Raw genomic sequence first — 25,757 nt, forward strand, 5'->3', positions numbered from 1 at the left:
AGTTCAGCACATTGGGGCTAAATAGAAAAGGTCTGATTATCATTCCACATAACAGACCTTTCAAATATTTGAAGCTATTTATCATCTCTCTCTCTCTCTGTGTCTCCCCCCCCCCGTCTCTCTGTCTCTCTGTCTCTCTGTCTCTGTCTCTGTCTCTGTCTCTGTCTCTGTCTCTCTCTCTCTCTCTCTCTCTCTCTCTCTCTCTCTCTCTCTCTCTCTCTGTGTGTGTGTGTGTGTGTGTCTCCCTCTCTGTCTCTCTGTCTCTCTCTCTGTCTCTCTGTCTGTCTGTCTCTGTCTCTGTCTCTCTGTCTGTCTGTCTGTCTGTCTCTCTCTCTCACCTGTCCCCACTACTCCATAATAACCTTGAGTCACCTTTTCCTCAAGCCAAACATCTTCAGTTCCTTCAAATGATTCTCATATGTTGTGATCCTTCAATTAACCAATGCCCTCTTTGGGAACTCTCCAGTTTTTCAATAATCTTCCTAAACTGTGACTCCCAGAATGAAATACAATACATATATTATCTGATCAGGGCCATCTCTCCCCCAGAGATATAACTAGGACAAGGCAACTGGGGCTTTCCCCCAAGGTAATAAAACTTAGAGGGTACTGATATCACTGGCATTGATATGTAAACACCTGGGCCAAGTACCTTGGCTAGTAAGAACTGTCAGTCAAAATAGGAAACTACCACATCAAGAGCTTCTAACTTTTCTACCAAATGGAGAGGTTCTCAAATTGCTACCATTATCTTCCCTCTTTTGAACAGCCCTGAATATAAGCTCCAATACACATCTTGGAACATTATTGGGCTGGTAGATCACAGTGCAAAATTTCCCACTTACCTTACTTCTTTTGCTCAGTGGAGAAAGGCCTGGACATTAGGTATAGTGAAATATCCTTCAGGATATTTTTGGCTTTTAATAGGCATATAAACATCTCATTCCCCAATTACAAATGATTGATTTGGACCACAAATGAACATGCCAAGTTTTAATGCAATTCATAATTTCATTCTGAGATATTCCCAAGGGTGATTCCCCCCACCACGAATTCCATGGAGATTCCCAATAAATACACCAACCTCTATTATACATAACTATCTGCTTTATTTGAAAATGTCTACACTGCATTAAACAGTGTTAAGAAACCCACTGTCCTGTCCCAGCAGGCACTGGGTCCAGTGTATAACTTGGGAGGGACTCTTATTTTTTTTTTCATGTAGTGAGGAAGAGGAGAAAGGAGGCGCAGTAATGGAAAAAAAATTTTAAGGGGATTGTTCCAAATCTCCAGCAAGAAATTTGAAAAATGGGAAAAGGGGAGATAACTTGAAGGATATGGTGTTTGTAAGTTCCTTCCATCACACTTTATTGGAACACCTGCTTCCATGTCTTGTGTATTTATTGTGTGAAATGCTGTTGGTGGTCCAGATGGATGAGTTCACCCTAACACAGATTATTTAAAATAACGTTCATATATGGGTACAAGACAAGAAATCGGGGAGAGGATCAAGTGATTTTTCTCAGTCAATGGCTTCCCATCATACACCAATTTATTGAACAGTTTGAAAGCGCTAAGGTGTGAGACTATACCCAGTCAGTCATTCCAGAATGAGTGTCAATGAATGAGTTGTCTTTTTTTTTTTCAAATAACTTTGAAAAGAGCAGAAAAGAGCAGGCTGTATCTGATAATATCAGGATGATGAGGCCATTTCACTCATTTCTCAATTTGTGAGATAAATAAATGAAGATCTGGGAAAGTTTTTTTTCTTTGAGTTGTGTGTGCTTTAAAACATTACTGCTATTAAAAATTCAATTCTAGCTACACTCATTTTCCATTTCATACCTCTTGCCAATGAGACAAAGGTCAAGGAGGCAAATGTAGCATGTTCTGCTGCTTAAAGTGTATCCCACTACAAGAGTCCTTCATGTATTAGACACATGTAGCAAAATGCCTTTAAGTCTAGGTCACGTTGGCCACTGGCAACTTTGTGGCTGCAATGTATGATCTAGCCCAGTGGGGCCACATGCTAAGGTTCAGAGGGGTTATAGTAATGTGGTATTGGCAGCCAATCAGAAACTGATCTTCCTTTTACTAGAGGACCCCTCCCCCCCAGGGTCCATTCACTTCAAAGCTGCCTGAGGTGGGAGGCTGTCAATTCAAAATAGTGAGTCAGCAAGTCCTTTCTGGAGAAGCTTCTTAAGCAACTCGGGAGGTGCTGGGGAAAGAAGGACTATCTTCCCAGAATCATGGATTTCCTGTTTACTAACTCAAATGGTTGACTCCATGAGAGAGACTTTGAAGTACTTTGTCTCAACCGACTAGAAACAGCTGTTCACTACATGGCAAAGGCTTGATACACTTTTTGATCACGGCTCTTTCCAAATTCTAAAGAATAATGAGCAAAAGGTATTATGCACCTCAGCCCATCAGGGATCTTAAAAAAATCCTTACCTTCTGCTTTGGTATCAATTCTAAGGCAGAAGGGCAGCAAGGGATGGATAATGAGGATTAAGTGATTTGCTCAGGGTCACAGAGCTAGAAAATATCTGAGACCAGATTCGAAACCAGGTCCTCCCATCTCCAGGCCTAGTGTTCTGTCCACTGTACTACCTAACTGCTCCATATCAGAGTTTAAAACCATCTGATGGGAAACAGCATGGCACAGTGGAAAGAGTCCTGAATTTGGAATCAGAAGACCTGAGTTCAAATCCCAGCTCTGATACTTATTGCCTGTGTGACCTTGAGTAAGTCTCTTGATCTCGTATGGCCTCAGTTCCCACTATAAAATGTAGGATTTGGCTAGGGAACCTCTAAGGATGATTGCTGACATTTCTAAGGCTTACAAAGCACTTTACATACATTCTCTCATTGAATCCTCACAACAACCTTAGACTATAACTTATCTATATTAGCTTGGGGAATTCACTTGACCTCAGTTTCCTTCATCTACAAAATGAATTGGACTAGGTGACTTCTATGCCTCTTCCTTTCTAAGTCTATGACTATATTCTCCCATTTTAATAAGGAACTAAGGTTAACAAAGGAGAAGAGGTTTGCCCCTGGTCTACATAGCTAAGTCTCAGAGGTAGGGAATGAATGTCCACTCTGCTACACTGGACCTATACGGATCAAGAATTACAGTTCTAGAATTATAACCCTTTGATCCATTTAATGGCCATACAACCCAAATCTGGTGAATGTCAATATTTCCATATTCCTTTTTGCTTTCAATGGTCTTTGAGCACATGAAGGCCTTTGGACTTCTTATGTCACCATTTTGGGTGTACATGGGCTCATTGGTCTTTGTTTCCTTGTTTCCTACCCACCATTGGCTATTCTTGTCAATTAATCATGTCACCTACTTTTAAAATGTGTATATATAAAAATAAAAAAAATTGATTTCAAAATAACATGGGTTTGGAGTCACAGGCTGAAGGAGCCTTCTCATTTTCAGCTTGGAATCCCTTGGGAGAGTTGCAGGATCACCATGGATTTAGAACTGGAGGAGCAGCTCTTCCATAGATCATCTTCTCACATGGGCACAGGAAGTGAAAATAGGAGCTCTCTTTAAAAAATAAAATAGTTGGCAGAAGGACACAGTTCTCCAGTCATCTATGGCCTGTGGAAAAATAAGAAAAAGGAGATGATCAATTAATTCTTTGACTCTGATTGTCAGAGTGCTGACTGACTATTTCTTTTTTTTTTAAGTTTATTTATTTAATTAATTTAGAATATTTTCCATGGTTACGTGATTCATGTTCTTTCCCTCCACTCCTCCCACTTTCCTCCCATATCCGTCATGCAATTCCACTGGGTTTTACATATGTCATTGATCAAGACCTATTTCCATATTATTGATAATTGCACCAGGGTGATTGTTTAGAGTCGAAATCCCCCATCACATCCCCATCGACCCTTGTGATCAAGCAGTTGTTTTTCTTCTGTGTTTCTGCTCCCACAGTTCTTTCTCTGGATGTGGATAGTGTTCTTTCTCCTAGGTCCCTCAGAATTGTCCTGGCATTGCTCTAATTGCCTATTTAGGTTCCCATAGAGAAAAAAAAGAGTTGGACTTGAAATCACAATAATTTCAGTTTAAATCTTGCTTGTGATGGTTACTAACTATATGACCTTAGGCAAATCATTTAACTTCCCTAGGCCAGTTTCCTCACATGGAAAATGAGGAGTTTGACTACATACCTGTATGGTTGCTTCCAGTTGTAAATCTATAACCTTATAGTGCATTTAGTCTATTTCCTCAGTAAGTACCTGCTGTCTGATTAAGCACTCTACCCTCACATCCCTGAATTTCTAGTTTCTGGTCATATACCCAACCAGTGACAGGTTTCTAGGCACCCAAAGGAGTTAATTCAGAGGAAATCTGGGTAGCTGAATGTCATGTCAGATAGAGTGCCAGGGTAGGAGTCAAGAAGCCCTGAGTTTGGGCAATTGGATGGCTCAGTGGATTGAGAGCCAGGCCTAGAGATGGGAGGTCCTGGGAACAAATTTGACCTCAGACACTTCCCAGCTGTGTGATCCTGAGCAAGTCACTTAGCCCCCATTGCCTAGCCCTTACCCCTCTTCTGTCTTGGAACCAATCACACTTTTGATTCCAAGAAGGAAGGTAAGGGTAAAAATAAAAGCCTTAGTTCAAATCCTTCCTCAGACACTAGCTGGGTGTCTGGACAAGTCACCTAATCCTATTGGCCTCGGTTTTCTTATTTTAAAATAGGGATGATAATAATAATATTCTTCCCAGAGTCATTGTGAAGATCAAATGACATAATACTTAGCACAGTATCTGACATATAGAAAGCACCAAATAAATACGAGCTATTTTTTAATTGGGCAGCTAGGTGGCACAGTGGATAGAGTGCCAGGGCTGGAGTCAGGAAGAATCATCGTCCTGAATTCAAATCTGTCCTTAGATACTTACTAGCTGTGTGACCTTGGGCATTTAACCCTATTTACCTCCATTTCCTCATTTTAAAAATGATCTGGAGAAGGAAATGGCAAGCCACTCTAGTATCTTTGCCAAGAAAATCCCAAATGGATTCATAAAGAGTCAGATATGACTGAAAAACTATTTAACAACAAAGTAGATGTGCTAGAATGAGTTCTAATGGATTTGTGGGCTGATTATTAAATTTTCATTGTGAGCTTTTACATATCCAAAATCCAAAATGAGGTACATATCAGGGCCCAGTTTATTGTTTTGTTGATTTCTAGACTTAAGAAAGTGTTAATAATGCAGATTAAATTTAAAAGTTTGTCTGCCTACATTCCCATCACCACCATCTCCACTCCTGAGAGCCTGGTTGTTAAACATTTATCAGCACACTACTGCATTGCTCTCTAAACAATATTTGAGTTCAGCAAGAGTTCAGTGGAAGACTCAGGGAAGGGAGTAATCACTACACTACAGATCTGGTACCTATAGACTAATAACAATAATGAGCATTTATAGAGAGCTTTTAGGTTTGCAAAGTACTTTATATCCATTCTCTCATTTAAGCCTAACAACACTCCAGGGTTTAAGTGGAATACAGGTATACCCTAATTTCTTTCAAGTTTTAACTTAAAGCAAGACTTCAAAATTGAACAAGCATTAATGGACATGCACATAGAAAATACATACCAGATTGAATGCCATCTCTGAGAGGGGACAGGGAGAGAGGGAGGGAGGGGGAGAATTCGGCTTAATTTTTTTGGGGGGGAGAAAACCCCAAAAGTTCAATGAACCACATGTCTATTTCCTGAATTAAATCTCTTCCTGGATGTTTAGAATGACTGCATATGCCTTTTAATAGTAAGGAATTCAGACACAAACTAGTTGAAGGCAGAAGATGGTTCATGATCTCCAAAGACCACTGTTAGGAATAATGATGATGATGATGGTGATGACTGATATTTATTTTGCATTTTAAGGTGCAAAGAAATTATAGCTACACAATCTGATTTGCTCATCAAGGCAACTCTGTGCATTAAGGGATGTACTAAAGGTCTTATTGTTCCCATTAGATAGTTTAGAAAACTGAGGCTCAGGGAAGCTAAAGGACTTGCCTAAGGTCGTACAACTAGCAAGTGTCAGGGGCAGGATTTGAAAGCAGATCTTTTCTAAGTCCAAATCCAATGTTCTTTCTATTCCAGTATGAGTCCTCTGATAATTCCACCAATCATTTATGTATCGTTTTGGTATAGGTATTTACTTACGAGTACCTGCCCGACATTTTCCTCACAACTGCAATGACGATTCCAGCAATGATGCCAATGGTGATCACGATTCCCAAAATGATTCCCACCAATGCTATAGTCTCCAAGCCTCCTAACAGAGAAAGAGAAGCAAGAATGCTATATTGGTGTTTTATTCATAACAAGATGGAGAAGAATGTCACTAGCACTACTGTCTCCACTTTGGACCAACATTCTAGTCCAAAGTGTAGATGGATATATGTTCAGGTACTCGCATTAGGGTGTTCGGTTTCCACATGGCGCCAGTTGATCACAATGGCAAATTTCCAAAATTTGGTACTGTCCTCCCATCACCCCTAGACAGATTTAGAACTGTGGCCTGATAAAATGGCTGACCCTGAGCTACTCTAAAACTATCTGGGAACAAACCACTGAGTTTAAGGATCATATCTCAATTTTGCTATCAACTATTAGAAAGGCTTTCCATTAGACTGTTAAAATAACCCTGGTTCTCTAATATCCATAAATTGCCATCACTGGACACTGAAAGCCCTTTCCCATTTGGCTTTAGTTGAACCTTTCAGGTTTATTTCACATTATTCCATCTTTATACCCATTCATTGAACTCAACATTCCATCCCTTTCTCTGGCTTCTGTGCATTTGCTCCATTTGACCCCATGCCTAGAACACACTCTCTCCTCACCTCAGCCTCTTAGAATCCCAAGTTCTTTTCAAGGTTCCTCTGTGGTACCAGATCCTAGAGGTAACCCCTTTTGGTATTTAGTAGTCTTCCTCCTGAAATTACTTTGCATTTACTTATTTGCGCAAATGTTGTGTCTCCCAATAAAACATAAGCTCCTTGAGGTCAGGGGCTCTTTTTGGTGGTTTTTGTAGCCCCATACTTTGCACAAAGTCTTGAATAAGTACAAAGTCTTTTTCTTTAAGCCCTTACTTTCCATCTTGGAATTAATACAATATATTGATTCCAAGGCAGAAGAACTATAAGGGATAGGCAATGGTGTTAAGTGACTGGCCCAGGGTCACACATATAGGAAATGTCTGAGGCCATATTTGAACCCAGAACTTCCTGGCTCTCAGCCTGGCTCTCAATCCACTGAGCCACATAGCTGCCCCAAGTACAAAGTCTTGACTAGTCCTTATTGAATTGGTTTGAATCAAAATACCAAATTCAGGTCAGCAGTAAGAAAACAGAGAGATTTAAAAATCTCCGGGCTGGTCTTTTGATTAAAATGCTAATTACGCAGAATATGCTTTGTTTCTTTTCCCCTATTCAATTGAGCTTCCTTTCAGAGTTTGACATTTGCTTTCTACAGATGCTCTAATGTGTTCCCGTGAATATCAGGGATGACAAGAATAGTGGCATCTTTGGGGAACCCATTCTAGCCTACCTTTCTCAGATGTCTTTGTCTCTCCACCCACTTTCTCTGTAAAGAGAGAGATGTAATAACATAACGGTGTTAGAAAATTTAGTAACGAATTTAATCATGATTAGAAGAGAAAATTGCCTCAGAGAGACTACAAATGAGGTCGAAGACAGTTAAAACAGGAATAATGAGGACATTTGCTAAAATATTGCCAGGGTGTGTTAAAGTTCATTCTAGGTCTTAATTGTTCATGTTTTAAATGTTTATAGTTCATAAGATTTAGATTTGGAATGAATCTTAGGACATGGAAATTCAGGGTTGGGAAGGACATTAGAACATACACTGCCAGAGCTAGAAGGATTTTTTTTAGACACACAGTATTAAAGCTAGAAAGGACCCTCCAATGTAGGATGTTAGAACAGGGAGAACTTTTAGACCATGGAACATTAGGATTTAGACGAGTCTTTAGAATGTAGAGTATCAAAGTTGGGAGGGACCTACAAACACAGAATGTGAGGAAATAGAAGGAAACCAACAACACAGAATGTCAGAACTGTTGCATAAAAAGTCCCAGCAGCAAGGAACCTTGGAGATTAACTAGCTTGATCTCTTCATTTTACTGTCTTAAGGTGCCTTTTTTTTTTAATTAAAAGAAAAACCTTTACCTTCTGTCATAAAATTGATACTAAGTACCCATTCCAAGGCAGAAGACCAATAAGGACTTGTAGTTAAAATGACTTGCCCAAGGGTGCACAGCTCGAAAGTATCTGAGGCCAAATTTGAATCCAGGACCTCCCATCTCTGGGCTTGGCTGTCATTGAGCCACTGGGTTTTCATAAAATCCAAGATTTAAATTTTTGTTCGAGAAAGATCTTCAGAAAAGAAGCTTGCTTACTCCTAAATCCAGGGAATGAATTGCTTGCAGAAAAATAACTAAACCCTTTCACTACAGGAAGATCCATAATGAACCTTGGGGTGAGGTTGATTGAACATTTATTTTGAATGTACACTCTTATGCCCCCTAATTGGCTTTTGTGAATGTGCCCAGCAAAACATTGGTTTTGCTGTCTCTCTCTCTCTCCTCTATTTCCCCCTTATCTATAACTATTGTAGTTTTCCTCTTAGAGGGTAACATTTTGTATACACTTGCAGTTAGAAAATTTGGGGGTGCAGGACGCTTATGTTTAGTGATCAATTGGGAGACTAGTCCCCAATCATCACCAGGGGGGATTGTGATTTTTAAATTCTCTCCATCTTGTTTGGTCTAGCACCCAGGAATGTGTACATCCACACTACATGGGCATGTGCTAGCTAATGACAAATCAGAAATAACTAAGTGCCCCCCTGGACTGTCCTAAGCCAAGCTTGAACCACAATTGGCACATATGAGACACAGGAAGTGAGGTAGAAAATCTCTGGAGTTCTTGTGACTTCCTGTGGAGAGGGCTGAATGGGAGTTCTATCCTGGAGCTCGAGCTTGGAGGAGCCCTGCAGACAGCTTCCCTTCAGATCAGTCACGTGAGTGATAAGGACTGACTCCCTTCTCTGCCTTGGCTCTCCAAGGCCTTAGACTCCTGCCTTGGCTCAGCCTGAGCCAGAGCGGTTTTTGAGTTAAACTCCTTTCCTTCTCTCCCTCTCTCTCTCCCTCTAATAATTTCTTCCTCCTGTTGTAATTAAATCACTACAAACTCCATTCTGACTTGAGTGTTTCATTTAGGACTTTATAAATAAAATCCTTGGTGACCAATAATTAATATATTCAGACTCAACCCCTAAATTTTAACCATAACACCACCTAGCTACCCCAAGGCGCCTTTCTTTCTAAAAGTTGATAATCCTTTAATTTACAATCCCTTGTTTATTCTCTGCTGTTTTAGAAGGTAGGATTGTCAGCCTAGCAGATGCTCTATTGGGGTTTTTCTTTAGAGTTGAGAAAAATAAGGTCCCGAATTCTTTATTAATTTTCAAAGTCATACGATATCATTGGTAAACAGGACCTAGAAGGTAGGCATCTTGACTAGAAAACATCACTGTTAAAGGAAAACATAGGTCATCAGTATCACTAGTAGAATCCCCACTGCGTGGGATATTCAGTCCCAAGTTCCCATGGCGGAAAGTAAAGGAAACAGATGAGAAAAATCTAATCACTCCTCTTGAGATGTTCAACACAATGATAACTGAAATATGTTAAAGTTGCCAAAGAATCGTACTTATACTCTTTTGTTTAATCCTTCAAACACTGCTGTGAAATCCTAGGAGTATCATCACCCCCAAGTCACAGAGGGAAACTGAGTGAGACTGAGAGGGTTTATGTGATTTGTCATGCTTATGCAGCTGGTAAGTGTTGGAGATAAGATTAAAACCCAGGTTTTCCTGGCTGTAAGTCTGTCTGTCTGTCTCTCTCCCCTAGGCACAATGGGCAGTGTGCTAGGCTTGGAATAAAAAAGACCTGAGTTCAAATCCCACCTCAGGCATTTATTACCTGTATGACCCTGGACAAGTCACTTCATTTCTGCTTGTCTCAGTTTTTTTTTCATCTGCAAAATGAGGATATTAATAGCACCTGCCTCACAAGGTTGTTAACATCTAAAACATGATACTTGTAGAGCACTTTGTAACTTTAAAGTGCTATATGAATGGTAGCTAACTATTATTAGATTAGACTTGTAGTCTTAGAGGGCAAACTGAGGCTCAAGGTAGTAAAGTAATTTGCCTGTAAGTCACACAACTGCTTAGAAGCAGGATTTGGGTCCAAGTCTCCCCCAGTCCAATATTCTACCCAAAACAGACACTCTCCAGGGGTAATCAATGATTTAAAGAGAAAAACTCTTACCTTCTGCCTTAGAATCAATACCGTGTATTAGTTCCAAGGCAGAAGAGTGGTAAGGGCTAGGCAATGGGGGTTAAGTGACTTGCCCAGGGTCACACAGCTAGGAAGTGTCTGAGGCCATATCTGAACCCAACACTTCCTGTCTCTAAGCCTGGCTCTCAGTGCACTGAGCCAACTAACTACCCCCTGCTATTTTCTTCTGCAGCTCATTTTATTGATGAGGAAACAAAGGCAAACAGGGTTAAGCGACTTGCCTTGGACCACACAGCTAATAAGTGACTGAGAGCAGATTTGAACTCAGGAAGGTGAGTCTCCCTAACTCCAGGCCTAGCCCCCCATCCACTGTGCCACCTAGTTGCCTTTGTAGACTCCAATGTTCTATACAAATGCTGGTGGCACTTTTCAGAAAGCCTTTCCTGAGACAGCCTACCCCAAGTTGTTAGTGTTGTTTCTTTCCTCAGATTGTCATACTTTTTGAACTGGATTTTTGATTTCATTGGTCTCTGCAGGAATTGGCAAACTGCCCATAAGTTAATCTGCTCTGTTTAAGAATTTTTTTTTACATTTTTAAGTAAAGTTTTATTTTACTTATTTGTTTAACCATTCCTAATTCCCAAACAAAAAGAGGAAATGGCTGGATTTGGCCCTCAAGCCGTAATATCATTTGCTGACCCCTGGTCTAGGGAATTTCCAGTGAGGAATCTTCTATCAATGGAGGGCAGCAACTTCTCTGAAACTCAGAATATTTCTTGGGACATTTAGAGGTTAAGTGACTTGCCCAGGGTCAAAAACAGACAATATGAGGTGAGACTTGAACCCAAGTCTTCCTGTCCAGATAGAGAGACCAGTTCTCCTTCTTTGAAGCCGTGCTGCCTCATTTCATGGGTATTGCATATATATATTATCCTTTTCCCCAATAGAATGCAAGCTTCTTGAAGGCAGGGACTATTTATTATTTTACCTTTGTATCTTAGTACCTAGCACAGCACCTTGTACATGGTGGGTGCTTAAGTGTTTGTTGGTATGTAATGCACTGGATGGAGTTTCTGAGAAATGGAATGGTTTCTTTACAGTTACTTAGCTAGTTAGCTTCCAAGGTGGGATTTGAACCCAGGCCATTCGCCCTCCTCCCAATTCAGGCCCCGTAATACTCTCTTCCCTATGCTATGCTGTATTTATTCATAGTCATATTTTCCATTGTTACCTATAATTTTCTAAGTAAGTGGAAATTCCTGAAGGGACTCCCTCTACCAAAGCAGACCTGAATAATTTTAGAGAGTTACGAAGGAAGGACTTCTCCAAGTTAAGTGACTTACCTAGAGTATCATATACCAGAGACTGAACTTGAACTCTGTTCTTCCTGACTACAAGATAAGCTTTCTAGCCTCCATGCCACAGTGCCTTTCATGTATTAAGAATCAATGTGAAGGCAGTTGGGTGGCTCAGTAGATGAAGAGCCAAGCTTAGGGATGGAAAGTCCTGGATTCAAATCTGGGCCCAGAGACTTTCTAGCTGTGTGACCTTGAGCAAGTCACTTAACCCAACTGCTTAGCCCTTACCATTCTTCTGCCTTGGAACAAATACTTAGTACTAATTCTAAGACATAAATTAAGAGTTAAATTTTTTAAATGTAAAACAGGCCAGTGTTTCGGTTCTCTCTCTTTTTTTTCTACTCTGGGATAGTGTGATAAAATGTGATATACTTGAAACTGAGACAAAGAGAGGTAAAGTGACTTGTCCAAGGTTATAGCTAATAAATATCAGAGGCCAAATTTGACTTCAGCTGACTCAAAGACTAATGTTTTATCCACTGTGAGAACAGCTATGCCAAAGAACAGAATGCCTGAGCATCTTTGTGAGGCATTATGGGAGCTTAGTGTCAACATTCAGCTCCAAAATAACCTCACTAATAGGTACCAAATGTCATCATTGTGGGGTACCTTTTAAAAATTATTATTTAATCCTTTCCATGTTGGGAACTCCCAGTATGAAATCTCCTTCTACTGATACAGTTTGACACCTCTTCAGCTAATTCCCTATGAGAAAACTCCTTCTACGAATGCAGATCCTCCAATTTTCCTGCTTTAGAGTCTCAATTTGGGCACTAAGAAATTAGTGACTTGTCCAGGTCACATATTCAGTATATGACAGAGCTGAGGTTTGAACCCAGGCCTCACTGAGCCTAAGCTTCACTTTTTATCCACTTCACAGAACTGCCTTATAGAGCACATTAGTTGCAATAATTGACAAGGAATCTATGCATGTGTCCTGCTTTAAGAAGCTCAGAAAACAAACATCTGAATTTCCTAAAGTGAGATTAGGGATGAATGCATTACTTACAGGATTTAAGCCAAAATTCTTCTTGCCTCTAGTGGCTTTGACATTAATTAGGTTCCATTTGCCCACAGATTTGGATTAGAATGTAAACTCTGAAAGGGTCTGTTATATTTTATTTATTATGTACACAGGACCTTGAGTAGTGTTGTATAGGGTTTTGCTAAATGTTTAATGAATTGAATTTCAGATTGTAGTGCTTATGCAAAGAAGGGATGGGGAGGAGACAAGCCAGGAGGGGAGAGAGAGGAGGAGGAGGGGGAAGAAGAAAGGAGGAAGAAGAAGAAGAAGAAGAAGAAGAAGAAGAAGAAGAAGAAGAAGAAGAAGAAGAAGAAGAAGAAGAAGAAGAAGAAGAAGAAGAAGAAGAAGAAGAAGAAGAAGAAGAAGAAGAAGAAGAAGAAGAAGAAGAAGAAGAAGAAGAAGAAAGAAAGAAAGAAAGAAAGAAAGAAAGAAAGAAAGAAAGAAAGAAAGAAAGAAAGAAAGAAAGAAAGAAAGAAAGAAAGAAAGAAAGAAAGAAAGAAAGAAAGAAAGAAAGAAAGAAAGAAAGAAAGAGAGAAAGAGAGAAAGAGAGAAAGAGAGAAAGAGAGAAAGAGAGAAAGAGAGAAAGAAAGAAAGAGAGAAAGAGAGAAAGAGAGAAAGAGAGAAAGAAAGAAAGAAAGAAAGAAAGAAAGAAAGAAAGAAAGAAAGAAAGAAAGAAAGAAAGAAAGAAAGAAAGAAAGAAAGAAAGAAAGAAAGAAAGAAAGAAAGGAAGGAAGGAAGGAAGGAAGGAAGGAAGGAAGGAAGGAAGGAAGGAAGGAAGGAAGGAAGGAAGGAAGGAAGGAAGGAAGGAAGGAAGGAAGGAAGGAAGGAAGGAAGGAAGGAAGGAAGGAAGGAAGGAAGGAAAAAGAGAAGAGGAGGAGGAGAGAGATGGGGTGGAGGGCTGGAATCATACTGAAAGGGAATGCATAGGACCTAGTAAAATGTTTTATATATGATAACAAGTAGATAATTGATACTTTAAAAGAGAAAAAAAAAACTGGTTTCTTACCACTAGGATGGTCCGTTATAACCCTGGAGTCCGTGGAGTTCTCTGTGCTGTGGACTGTGGACACTGGGGTAGGTGGTTTATCATAGTGTTCTGTGGTCTTGTGGGTTGTTGTGGATAGCTGTGAGACAGACAAGAAAACCAGGAAAACAGCCAGTAAATATTTTTATAGAGGGAGGAAGATCGTTTCATCTGTAATACTTTTCATTCTTGGGGTCTGAGTTCCACTGTGAGTATTATCTCAGCCAGAATTTTCTCTGGCATTTATCACCTGTATCACCCAGCTGCCTCTGGGAGGGGCAGGAAGCAACAATCTGAACAAAAACAACTATTGGTACAGTATCAGTTTGTTGTATTTTTGTGCTATCTTTCCTCAGGTAGGCTGAGGCTGTCCCCAAAGACAGGGATGGTAAATTACATTTTTAAAATGTCAAGCCAAGCCACCAAGCATTTAAGTGCCTGCTATGTGCCAAGCACATACAAAGAAAGGCAAAGACAGTCCCTGCCCTCAGGGAGCTCACAACAGGGTAGACAGCATGCAGACAATTAGGTACAAACAAGCTATAGGCAGGATAAGTAGGAGATAACCAACCAAGGGAAGGCACTTGAATTAAGAGGTGTTGAGAAAGGCTTCCAGGAGAAGGTAGAAATTTAACTGGGATCTAAAGGAAACCTTCAGGGAAACTAGGAAGTAGAGAACAGGAGTGAGAGCATTCCAGGCATGGGGGACAGTGAGGAGAAATGCTTGGAGTCTGGAAATGGAGGGTCTCGTTTGAGGAACAGCAAAGAGGCCAAGCATCACTGGATCAGAATATGAAGGGGGTGGCATAAGGATAAGAAGACTAAAACATAGGTGGAGGCAGGTTAGGAAGGGCTTGAAACACTAAACAGAGGATTTTATATTCAGTCTTATTCTCCATAACATCCACTATAGTAATTCGTGAACAATAAGGCTCAAACATTTGTTGGCTATTTTAAAGTGTTGGGAAAGGTACATTATAAGAAATCAGGGTTGGAGGGGACCTTCTGGGTCCACTTAATCCAATTCCTTCATTTTACAAATGATGAAGCCTGGAGGCCTTCCCCAAGGTCACATAGGTACTAAGTAGAAGAATTGACATTTTGATCTAGGTTATAGGAATGGAGATCTAGGTCTGGAAAGGAGCTTGAAGCTCCATCTAGTCTATCCCCAAGGTTACACAGGTACTAAGGGGAAGAATTAAGTCTCATACCCCTGTCATAGGATCATAAATTTTAAGCTAGAAGGGACTTCAAAAGTTGTCTTATTCAATACACTAAATTTAAAGATGAGAAAACCTGTACACTGAGAGAGGTTGAGTGTTTTGTCCACAGTGACAAGAGGCAGAGCTGCAATTTGAATCCAGGTCTTCTGGTGCTCTCCATTGGACCACATATTGATTCTTGAGAGGACTGTGTGGTTGGAAGGTAAAAGAGGAAATGTTCCACCCAGAAGATATTCACTCTTATTGCTCTACAAACTCCATGGTGAGATCAGAAGACTGAGCAACTTGAGATGCTGTGGAATTCAATAGAGGTTGAGTTATGCAGCCACACCAAGGTACACAGTGGCTCAAGATAATGTTGTGTGGAAATAGTCAAGAGCCTCTCTCCCTGAATATGACCCAGACAGCCAATCTTCAAAGGGAAGCCTTAAACATTATTAAAGGGCATTGTCCCCAGGTTCTGCCTTGGATCAGCTGGAGGGTGGGAGAAGGCTAGGGGTCCTGGGATCATAATTGAACTTAGACCCATCCATCTCCTTGATTTTTCTTCCTGAAGTTCAAAGTTAATGAATAATTATAGGAAGGAGAGGCAGGAAGAATAAATCACAGTTCCTAGAAAATCTCTTCCAAGCCTAAGACTCCTGAGTCCCATGCAGGCAGTTATCACAGCATTTCAGAATTGGATGGGATCATAGTGGGCATCTAGTCCAACCCACACCTGAAAGGAAATACATCTACAACAGTGGTGGCAAACCCTTTAGAACTTTTTAGAGACTGTGTGCCATGCCCCACCCCCCTCCTGCCCAGGCTCACCACCTTACCCTAGACAGGGGAGGGAAAAAGATAAGGGAGTTATCTGCATGCTCCACTCAGGGGAAGGAATTAGCATTTCAATTGGGCTGCTGGGCAAAGGGGCTGGGAGGTGCAGTGGAGAGGGGGAAGGGAGCAGCTCTGTGGAATCTCTCTGACTTACTAGTAACTAACTCTGGTGGGCACTACATGCTTACAAAGAAGTCTCTGTGGGCCATCTTTGGCACATGTGTCATAGGTTCACCATCACAGATCTACAACATAGCTTTGACCTTGACCTTCAAGAAGGATGAACCTACTAACTCTGAGGGAGCCCACTACACTTTGGGTCAGTCTTCATGTCCATATTTGGTGTCATTACACTGACTGTTCCCCATGCCTAGAATGCATTCTCTCCTAAGCCTGAGAGTCCCCTTCTTCCTTTAAGATGAAACTTAGCCATCATATAATTCAGGAAGTCTTTCCTGGTCCACATTTCTAACTTCTAGTGTCCTCCCTCCCAAATTACTGTGTGTGTGCTTGCATTTATATTTATTCAATAAATTGATCAACATTTATTGAATATCTACTCCATTCCAGCTACTATACTAAGCACTAAAGATACAAAAAGAAGCAAAAGACAGTTTTACTCTCAAAGAGTTTACAGTCCAATGGGGAAGACAGCATGCCAACACATATCTACAAAGCAAGTTATTCATAGGATAAATAGAAAATAATCCATAGAGGGAAGGCAATGGAATTCAGAGGAGTTTCGAAAGGATTCCTAGAGAAATGGGGTTTTAGTTGGGGCCTAAAGAAAGCAGAGAAGTCAGAAATCAGAGCAGAGGAGGGAAAGTGTTCAAGATATGGACACAGCCAGAAAGAATGCTATGAATTGAGAGATTGGAATGTCTTATCTGTGACAGTCAGGAGGCCAGCGTCATTGGATCAAAGAATACATGAAGGGGACGAAGGTGTGTAAAGATTTGGAACAGTAGAAGGAGGCTGGGTTATGAAGGACTTTGAATGCCTAATGATGCTTTTTGTATTTGCCCTTGGAGACAACAGGGAGACACTGGAGCTTATTGAGTAGGAGGTTGCATGATCAGACACATATTTCAGGAAAATCCCTTTAGTGGCTGTAGAGGATGAACTGGAGTGGGGAAGATACCTGAGGTAGGCAGAACTTCCAGCAGTCCCGCACATAACACTTAGTACTTGTTGCATGATAGGTAACATCAAAACGTAGGTGACATAAATAAATGTTGAAGAAGTTCTTTTCTGGCATCGTCTAACTTTGCCTCTTGTACCTTTCCCCCTCCCTCCTTGGTATTGTCCTCTTGGACTGGAAAGAACAAATCTTTTCTTCTTTCCACATCACAATCCTTCAAAGGATCATAGATTTAGAGTTGGAAGGGATCTTAGAGACCATAAAGTCCAATCTCCTTATTTTCCAGATGAAGAAACTAAGCCAGAGAGAGATTAAATGATTTAGCAGGATCACACAGCTAGCAAGTGTGTCGAGTAGGATTTGAACCCAGACCGGTTATCCTGCCTTCAAGCCCAGGACCCTAGCCAGTCAGCTATGCTCCTTCCCCTCAGCTTCTTAGAAAGCCACCTCATTTCCTTGTTTCTATTGTACCGCAACCCTGCCTTCAATTCTTAGAGTCAAGCCTGCCAAGCAAATGAGATGGTGTAAAATTGGAGATACCCACCGTAGTTGGTCCATCATCAGCAGAGTCAGCAATAGTCACATCACTGGAGTCGACTGTGGTCGCTCTATCTTCCAGTAAGGTTGTGGTGTCTGGAGGAGAAAGACTGAGTCAGGACTCCAAGTTGGAAAGCCTGGGAGCCACTGTTTGGCTTCAACTAGAAGGTTTCCCCTCCCTTCCTCTTTGGGGTGTTACATTTCTCCCCAGTCACTTCTTTGGCTTTCTGCTGCTTCAGGGGCCTGACCACCATTTCCTCATCCCATTTCCCCCAACACCATTCATAGGCCTGGAGAGCCAGACAGGACCTCAGAAGTAATAACACAATAATATTGCAAAGACCTCGAACTACTTCTGGGTAGGAACTTCTCCAACAATGCACATTTCAATCCACCTGTGCTTAAGGTTGGAAAGGCTAAGCGAGCTACTGAGGGTCACATATCTAGTAAGTTTCAGAGGCAGAATTTTAGCCCAGATCTTCCTGATTCCAAGAGCTATTCACTATTACTACTACTATATACAACCATGAGATAATATTAATACCCATCCATTCATTTACCTCTTCATTCATTTATGTACCCATTCATTTATATATGAATCAATTTATCTTCTTTCCTTACTTTCTTCCTTGCTTCCTTGCTTCCTTGCTTCCTTGCTTCCTTCCTTCCCTCCTTCCTTTCTTCCCTCCTTCCTTTCTTCCCTCCTTTCTTTCTTCCCTCCTTTCTTTCTTTCTTTCTTTCTTTCTTTCTTTCTTTCTTTCTTTCTTTCTTTCTTTCTTTCTTTCTTTCTTTCTTTCTTTCTTTCTTTCTTTCTTTCTTTCTTTCTTTCTTTCTTTCTTTCTTTCTTTCTTTCTTTCTTTCTTCCTTCCTTCCTTCCTTCCTTCCTTCCTTCCTTCCTTCCATCTTTCCTTTCTTCCTTCCTTCTTTGCTTTTATCTTCTTCCTTCCTTTCTTTCTAAAAATGTCACATTATAGAATAAGAGCCAGAAAGAACTTTGGAGGCCAATTCATTCTCTTACAGAGAAGAAAACTGAGGCACAAAGAAGTCAGGTGTCATGCTCCAAGTCACACATTTAGGGCTGGGAGATGGTCCTTTAACTCCAAACCCTGCTTCCTTTCCAATGTGCCACACTGTCTATGATCAAAGATTAAGCACCCCATTTTACAGAGAAGAACACTGAGGGAAGTGGATTTGTAACGTACTAAATAGTATTTCTCATATGCTCTGCTGCTTTGTGGGCTTCATTTCCTGCTCTTGCTCCATGCTTTGGCTCCATTTGTCAATGCTTGACCTGTGCATACTCCCTAATGCCTCCCACATACCAGACCTAAGCAGTGTTGGTTCCCTGCTGGCCAGAAAACAAGGAATCTGTAGCATTCTACCAGCACCAGTTTTCCTGCTTAACTCCTACTGACCCCATCTGCCCCAGATCTCTCTCTCTGTCTCAGACAAAGTTGTCAGGAGGGTGGAGTGACTTGGGCTTATCCCAGGGCTCCACATTGGGGTGGGGTGGAAGTTCTCTGGCCCAGACTCTTTACACCTCTCTGTCTATCATCTCTGAGCCACCCAGGACTATAGCCCACAATCCCTCACATCTAGCCTCAAGTGTCCTCCAGCAAGAGTCCATCAGCATCCCTGGCACCGAGCTCCTGGAGCCACTTAACATTGACTTCTTTAGAGGCCACTGTTTTTGCCCTTTTTCCCTCCACAGCACTTAGCACAGTTCCTAATACAGAGTAATTGCTTAATAAAAGTTTATTTGACAGACTACAGCTACAGCCTCCTCTCCCTGTGACACTTCCTCTCCTCTTAGCCCCTTTGAAAGCCAGGGGGCTACCCTTTCTTCTGACACAACTATACTGCGGCTTATTGTCTTCAGTTCCCATTCTGTGCCTTTTCCAGATGTCATCCAAGGCTGTATCCCATTGTCTTCATCATATCAATTGAATTTGCTCTGGGCACCGAAATTCCTAGTTATAGCCCTACTTTCAAGTAAATTAAATTCAATATGAATTTATTAAACAACTAGTATGTGCTAAATCCTGGGGATAAAAAGGAAAAGATTATTTAGTCAGGGCATCTAGGTGGCTCAGTGGATAGAATGCCAGACCTGGAGTCAGGAGGACCTGGATTCAAATCTGGCTTCTGATGCTTCCTAGCAAGGTGAGCCTGGGCAAGTCACTTAACCTCAACTTCAACTGGCAAGCCCTTACCTCTCTTCTGTCTTGGAACTGATACTTGTTATCAATTCTAAGATAGAAGGAAAGAGTTAAAAAAAATTAAATGGTCCCTTTCCTCAAGAAGTATGCATCCTAAATAGGGACATTAATTCATTGCTGGTGGAGCTGTGAACTGATCCAACCATTCTGGAGGGCAATTTGGAACTATGCCCAAAGGGTGCTAAAAGAATATCTACCCTTTGACCCAGCCATAGCACTGCTGGGTCTGTACCCCAAAGAGATAATGGACACAAAGACTTGTACAAAAATATTCATAGCTGCGCTCTTTGTGGTGGCACAAAACTGGAAAATGAGGGGATGCCCATCAATTGGGGAATGGCTGAACAAATTGTGGTATATGTTGGTGATGGAGTGCTATTGTGCTCAAAGGAATAATAAAGTGGAGAAGTTCCATGGAGACTGGAACAACCTCCAGGAAGTGATGCAGAGCGAGAGGAGCAGAACCAGGAAAACACTGTACACAGAGACTAATACACTGTGGTATAATCGAACGTAATGGACTTCTCCATTAGTGGCGGTGTAATGTCCCTGAACAACTTACAGGGATCCAGGAGAAAAAAACACCATTCATAAGCAAAGGATAAACTATGGGAGTGGAAACACCGAGAAAAAGCAACTGCCTGAATACAGAGGTTGAGGGGACATGACAAAGGATAGACTCTAAATGAACACTCTAATGCAAATACTATCAACAAAGCAATGGGTTCAAATCAAGAAAACATCTAATGCCCAGTGGACTTACGCGTTGGCTATGGGGGGTTGGGGAGGGGAGGAAAAGAAAATGATCTATGTCTTTAACGAATAATGCTTGGAAATGATCAAATAAAATATATTAAAAAAAAAAAAGAAGTATGCATCCTACTGGGAGAAAACTACATTATCCCTTGACCTTGGCTGTTCACTGACTCTACTTGGGTGGAGTTACTTTGGTTTCTGGAATGGAAAGCACAGACCCCTCTTGAGTCCTTCTTCTCCCCTGCACAGGGGAGAAAAGTGAGACTCTAGTCACCCAGTAACTCTGTACTTAGAAATCACAGACAAGCCTGCTAAGCCCTGCTGAGTAATGACAGATAGCTTTCCTTGGCCTTTGAAAGGCAGCATGGCATAGTGGATAGAGCCTTGGACTTGGAGTCAAGAAGTCCTGAGTTCAAATCTCACTTTACCCTAACTGCATGAGCCTGGGCAAGTTACTCCGGTGTTCTCATCAGTATAATAAGGGCTTTGGACTTGCTGGCCTCGAAGAACCCTTCCTGCTCTAAATCAATGATCCTATGATTTTACTACAAATCCAATATGTGTCCACTTGCAAGAGTTAACAGGGAACCCAGCCCTCTTATGAACCCAGCCTTATTCCCTGGCATGAAGCCGGTTCCCGAAATCCCATGACCAAACCATCTTGCACAACAGGAGAGAAACCACGTGCCTGGGGGGAGGTAGGGTGGTGAGGACTTGTTTGGAGATCTCTATGAGTCAAGGCAGAACAGCTGGGCTGTGAGACTGTCAGCACCTCTGTCCGTTAAAAGCCATCTTTTTCTCCCCCTCTGTTTTTCTTATAAATATGCTTGCTGACAGCCAAGGCCAAGACAAGAACTAATAAATATTTGATTGGAACTTTTTTGGCAGTGTATGTAGGGACAAAGTCTCTGGAGTCCTCCCTGTCACTGCTTTCATTCTGCATTCAGTGAGCTAAATCCCCATCCCTGAAGACGGATGCCCTAGGAGAAGACGTCTGGGCTTGTGGGTTTATTTGTGGTCTCCAAAGGGAAAGGTTTCACCAGAAAGTCACAGTCGAATAATTGTTGGGCCCCAGGGATGGCTTCCCTCCTCCCTCCTCCCCCATCCCCATTCACTGGAGGTCAAGGTTTGGCTGCTAGAGGGATTGATGGGGCCTATTGAAGACAAAAGTCTAGTAGAATTCTGGGCTTGGGGGAGGAGGGGAGGAGGACAGCTCCTTGGCAGACAAGGACCCTTTATTAAGAAGCCAAGTATCTCATTGCCCTCTTTTTCTGAACCGCAGTTCTGAAGCTGTCATTCCAAAGAATGAATTTTTAGAAGTATTTTTGGAGCTATTCTTTAGCAAAATATTGACTACAAAATTTGCTTGTCAAATCCCAAATGGCATGGAAACATCAATATAAAAATGGACACTTATAGACATATACCAGATAAATGGGCATATGTATATGGAAAGTCAGTACAGTCACACAAAATCCCTTGAACTTAAAGGCCTGAATTCAAGTTTGAATACTAGCTCTTGTCACTTACTCTCTATGTGTTTGAGACAGTCCTTTTACTTCCCTGGGACCTCAGTCTCTTCATCTGAAAACTGAGAGGATTGGACTAGATGGCCTCTGAGTTTCCTTCTCACCCATGATCCTGGAATCCTCTGATTCCTCCTTGATAAAATTCTGGACTCAGAGTCCAGAAAATCTCAGTTCTCTACCAGGACTAAAACCAAAAACCAAAACCCCAAAGTGAGCAGTACATAACAGACCAACAGATTTGAGGTTCCAAATACAACCCTCTTTTTCTGTCCTTTATACATGGGAATATTCATGCTTGTTGGGATCTGTCAAGTATAACAAAAAATAAAAAGTAAATCTTGGAAAAAATAAACCCAAGTTTATATCTTGACTCTGATTCTGCTAACTATATGACCACAAAAACATTACTTTAACTTCTCAAGTCATCAGTTTCTTAAAGCAGGCAGTGTGTGTGCTACAACAGAAAGACTACTAAATTGGGACTCAGAGAAATTATGTTTGAGTTCTGGCTCTGCAACTTGCTACTACCTAGGTGATGTTGGCAGGTGGTTTGGCCTCTCGGGGACTTTGTTTCTTCAACTATAAAATGAGGAGGACTAGATGAGCTCTAAGGGCCCTTTAAATCTAGGCTCCTAAGATAATGAATGTCAAATATAAAATACATTGCAAACTTTTAACTGCTACATGAAAATAAACCCTTATTATTATGTCCCATTGATTGTTATGTATAACATATGACATCTACTCTACAGAGATTATAAAAATCATATATATACATAAATTTGAACACAAATGCACATACCCTTTTCCACAGGCATTGTATACATATACATAAACACACACACATACATCCTACACATATACCATACCTACATACATGCATATACCTATATACATGTTTACACATACCTGCTTACAGACATAAATCTAAATCTATATTAAATCTAAGTATGCAGAAATACGGATCAAACAAGGCTATGTATAGACACACAACATACCACACCTGTATACAAACATGCATTTTAGGTCTGGTATTGAATGGAGCAAGTTCAAATCCTAGCATATGAAACTGCATTGGCAACTCTGGTGTTCTATCCCTATTTTTCCCTCTCCTGTAATCCACTCAGTAAAGAACTTCAACTCAGGATAGACAAAGGCCAGTTCCCGAATGACAGACAGGATTAGGGGGCACGTCTTTTGTCTCAGTGCCCTCCCTTTCTCTTGGCTTCATGGGAAAGTTGCTCTTAATGAGAGCCCCCAACCCATCCCTCAATGATTATAGTCCCAGTTGTCTGGGCATTAGAGGTTCCTGCTGAGCCACAGCTGCTGGATTTCAGCCTGCTTTCCCACCTTTTTCCTCTCCATTATAGGATTTGGGTCATGTAGTGTAGCTTTCACGCTCAAATCTATTTTCTTTCATTAGAATAATACAAAATAAAATGGATGACCCTGGATGCTTCCATGAGCATCAACCTCCAATAACAAGCTGGGTGTACACACATTAGCAACCCAGGATCCATTCATACCATTCTAGCTCTTCCATGCCACACCTAGCTCTTGCATATTAGTGGCAACCTATAGAAATTTTTTCAGTTTGGCCTCAGTTTTCTTCCCTCCAGTTCTAATTTTGAACCAGTGATCATCTTTTTTAGACCTTACCTTCTGTCTTAAAATCAATACTAAATATTGATTCCTAAGTAGAAGAATGGTAAGGGCTAGGCAATTAGGGTTAAGTGACTTACCCAAGAGAGAAAGTGTCTTAGACCAGATTATAATCCAAGACCTCCCCTCTCCAGGACTAGGCCTGTGCTGCCTAGCTGCCCCTACTAGTAATCATTCTAATAGATTTGAATCCAGTCTTAGTTTTGGTTGACCTGTTACAATATGACAGCTTGATTGCAAATTTGTTGAAAACAAGACCTGTTTCATTTCTGCTTTGAGACCCAGTGCCTTACACAGTGACTTACAAATGCAGGATCATAGATGTCAGGCACCTTTATTGGAAATCAATTAATCCAACCCCCTCATTTTGAAGATGAGGAATCTGAGGTCCAGGGAAATGAAGATACTTGTCCTGGGGCAAATAGGTAGCGAGTGTCAGAAATTCCAAACCAGATCCTTTGAATCCAGATTTTGCATATTTTCTCCCATGCTGCCTTTTTTTGTTATAATATGCATCAATGATAAAACTATCAGGGGCAAATAACATCATGGTGGGATGGAGTTGGAGAACAAACTTTTCCAATAAGTGGGCAAACCTTTATTTTTGTGAATATATTAAGAATAACTGATCTGTTCATGGACATTAGTCCTTGAAGATCTCTGTTTGGAAGCTCTGTTATCCAAGCTTTCTTTCCTTTATATCCTTGAAAGTAATGACATTTCATTTCTTGAATATGTTCTATTGTCTCGGCTGATTACCAATTCAGACTAGCCATGCCCGGAGTTACAGTATTGGAAAATCATACTAGACTATGAGTCAGAAGACCTAGGTTTGTAGTCAAGCTCTGATTGTTACTGGTTGTGTGACTCTGGGTAAATCATCAAACCACTCTGACCCTTAGTCTCTTCATCTGTAAAATGGAGGTCATGATATTTATACCACCCAACTCATATTTCTGTTATGAAGGAGGCATTTATACACCATAAACTACTATATAAATGTGAGTTGTGTGAATCTTAAAAATTGCTCAAACTATACCTTAGAAGATTTGGTTAAGCTATTCCCCTATTGTAACAATATAGGTACTTGGTCAGGAATGTATTGAGAACTTTAAAATTATTCCACCTTGCTCAGACAGTGCCTTAGGGGAAGATAAAGTTGTAAACTCCTGATGGAACAATGAAAAAGTCCCTAACTCATAGTAAAGCTAGAACCTTAAGCTTGGTCTATTTTTAGTTCTAAAACAAAAGGGTGCTAAGTACCTATAAAGGTTAAATTAATCATTAAAAGGTCAAGCATCTTACAAAGGGCAAGCTTAGCAAAGAGATGTGAAATTCTCAGAAGATATAATCTAATCAGAGAAGGTGATAACAAAAGAAGATGTGAACTAAGAATGGTCAGTCCTGGAGAAAACATCTACTGTGATTGGTAGATGTGAAAATTTAGGGGAGGTGACACAAGAGAAAATTTTCTTTAAAAGGAAGGAGCTTGAGGTGGAATGTTTTTTTCAGTTGGAGTTTTGGAGTTAGTGTGGAGGAGCTGGCTCTCTGAACTTAGTTGGAGTTTTTCTTGGGACAAAATCTTGTAGTAAGTGATAAAAGACTAACTAGTCTCTCTTAAGGCTCAGGCCTAGGCCATTTGGCCCTTCCTACTAATTTTTCTTACTTTCTCTCTCCCCCTTCCTTTAATTCCTTCATTTGTATTAATTAAAATCTCCATAAAAACCCAGCTGATTTGGGTATTTTCATATTTAGGAATTTCCCCATGGCGACCACTTATTTTTAATATAAAATCAAGACACTGAAATTTATCTTTACAGTTTGGCAATTCACAGTCTTGAAAACCATATTTTCACAGTCACAGTTGTTATTGTTCTCAGCTCTTCCATTCACTTTATGAATGGCTTTAGGAAAATCACTTCCCACTCACTGCATTAATTTCATGATCTTCAAAATGAAGAAGTTGGTCTTAGATGACATGTAATGTCCCTCCTGATTCTTACATGAAGAAATGTACCTGGTGAGAGGGGACAGAGCACTGGACTTGGAGTTAAGAAGATTTGGGGTCAGGGTGGCTAGGTGGC

The 25,757-nt window shown here is 40.8% G+C and overlaps 1 protein-coding gene across 4 annotated transcripts in view; it reads right to left on the reverse strand.

The window, feature by feature from the left end:
• Positions 1 to 1,089: 1,089 nt before the first annotated feature.
• Positions 1,090 to 25,757, reverse strand: part of PDPN (podoplanin) — a 50,085-nt gene continuing 25,417 nt past the window's right edge. Inside the window, exons 2-6 of one of the 4 annotated variants that reach the window (XM_056795750.1) lie at positions 17,515 to 17,603; positions 13,770 to 13,887; positions 7,603 to 7,638; positions 6,214 to 6,325; positions 1,090 to 3,622 (exon numbers count right to left, since the gene is read on the reverse strand). In XM_056795750.1, the coding sequence (XP_056651728.1) occupies positions 3,616 to 3,622; positions 6,214 to 6,325; positions 7,603 to 7,638; positions 13,770 to 13,887; positions 17,515 to 17,603 (362 nt within the window). In that variant the 3' untranslated portion in view covers positions 1,090 to 3,615. The remainder of the gene's footprint in view (positions 3,623 to 6,213; positions 6,326 to 7,602; positions 7,639 to 13,769; positions 13,888 to 17,514; positions 17,604 to 25,757) is intronic. The other 3 variants (XM_056795751.1, XM_056795752.1, XM_056795753.1) reach the window with 3 other exon arrangements.

This window comes from Monodelphis domestica, chromosome 4, assembly GCF_027887165.1.
Source record: "Monodelphis domestica isolate mMonDom1 chromosome 4, mMonDom1.pri, whole genome shotgun sequence".
Lineage (NCBI taxonomy): Eukaryota > Metazoa > Chordata > Mammalia > Didelphimorphia > Didelphidae > Monodelphis > Monodelphis domestica.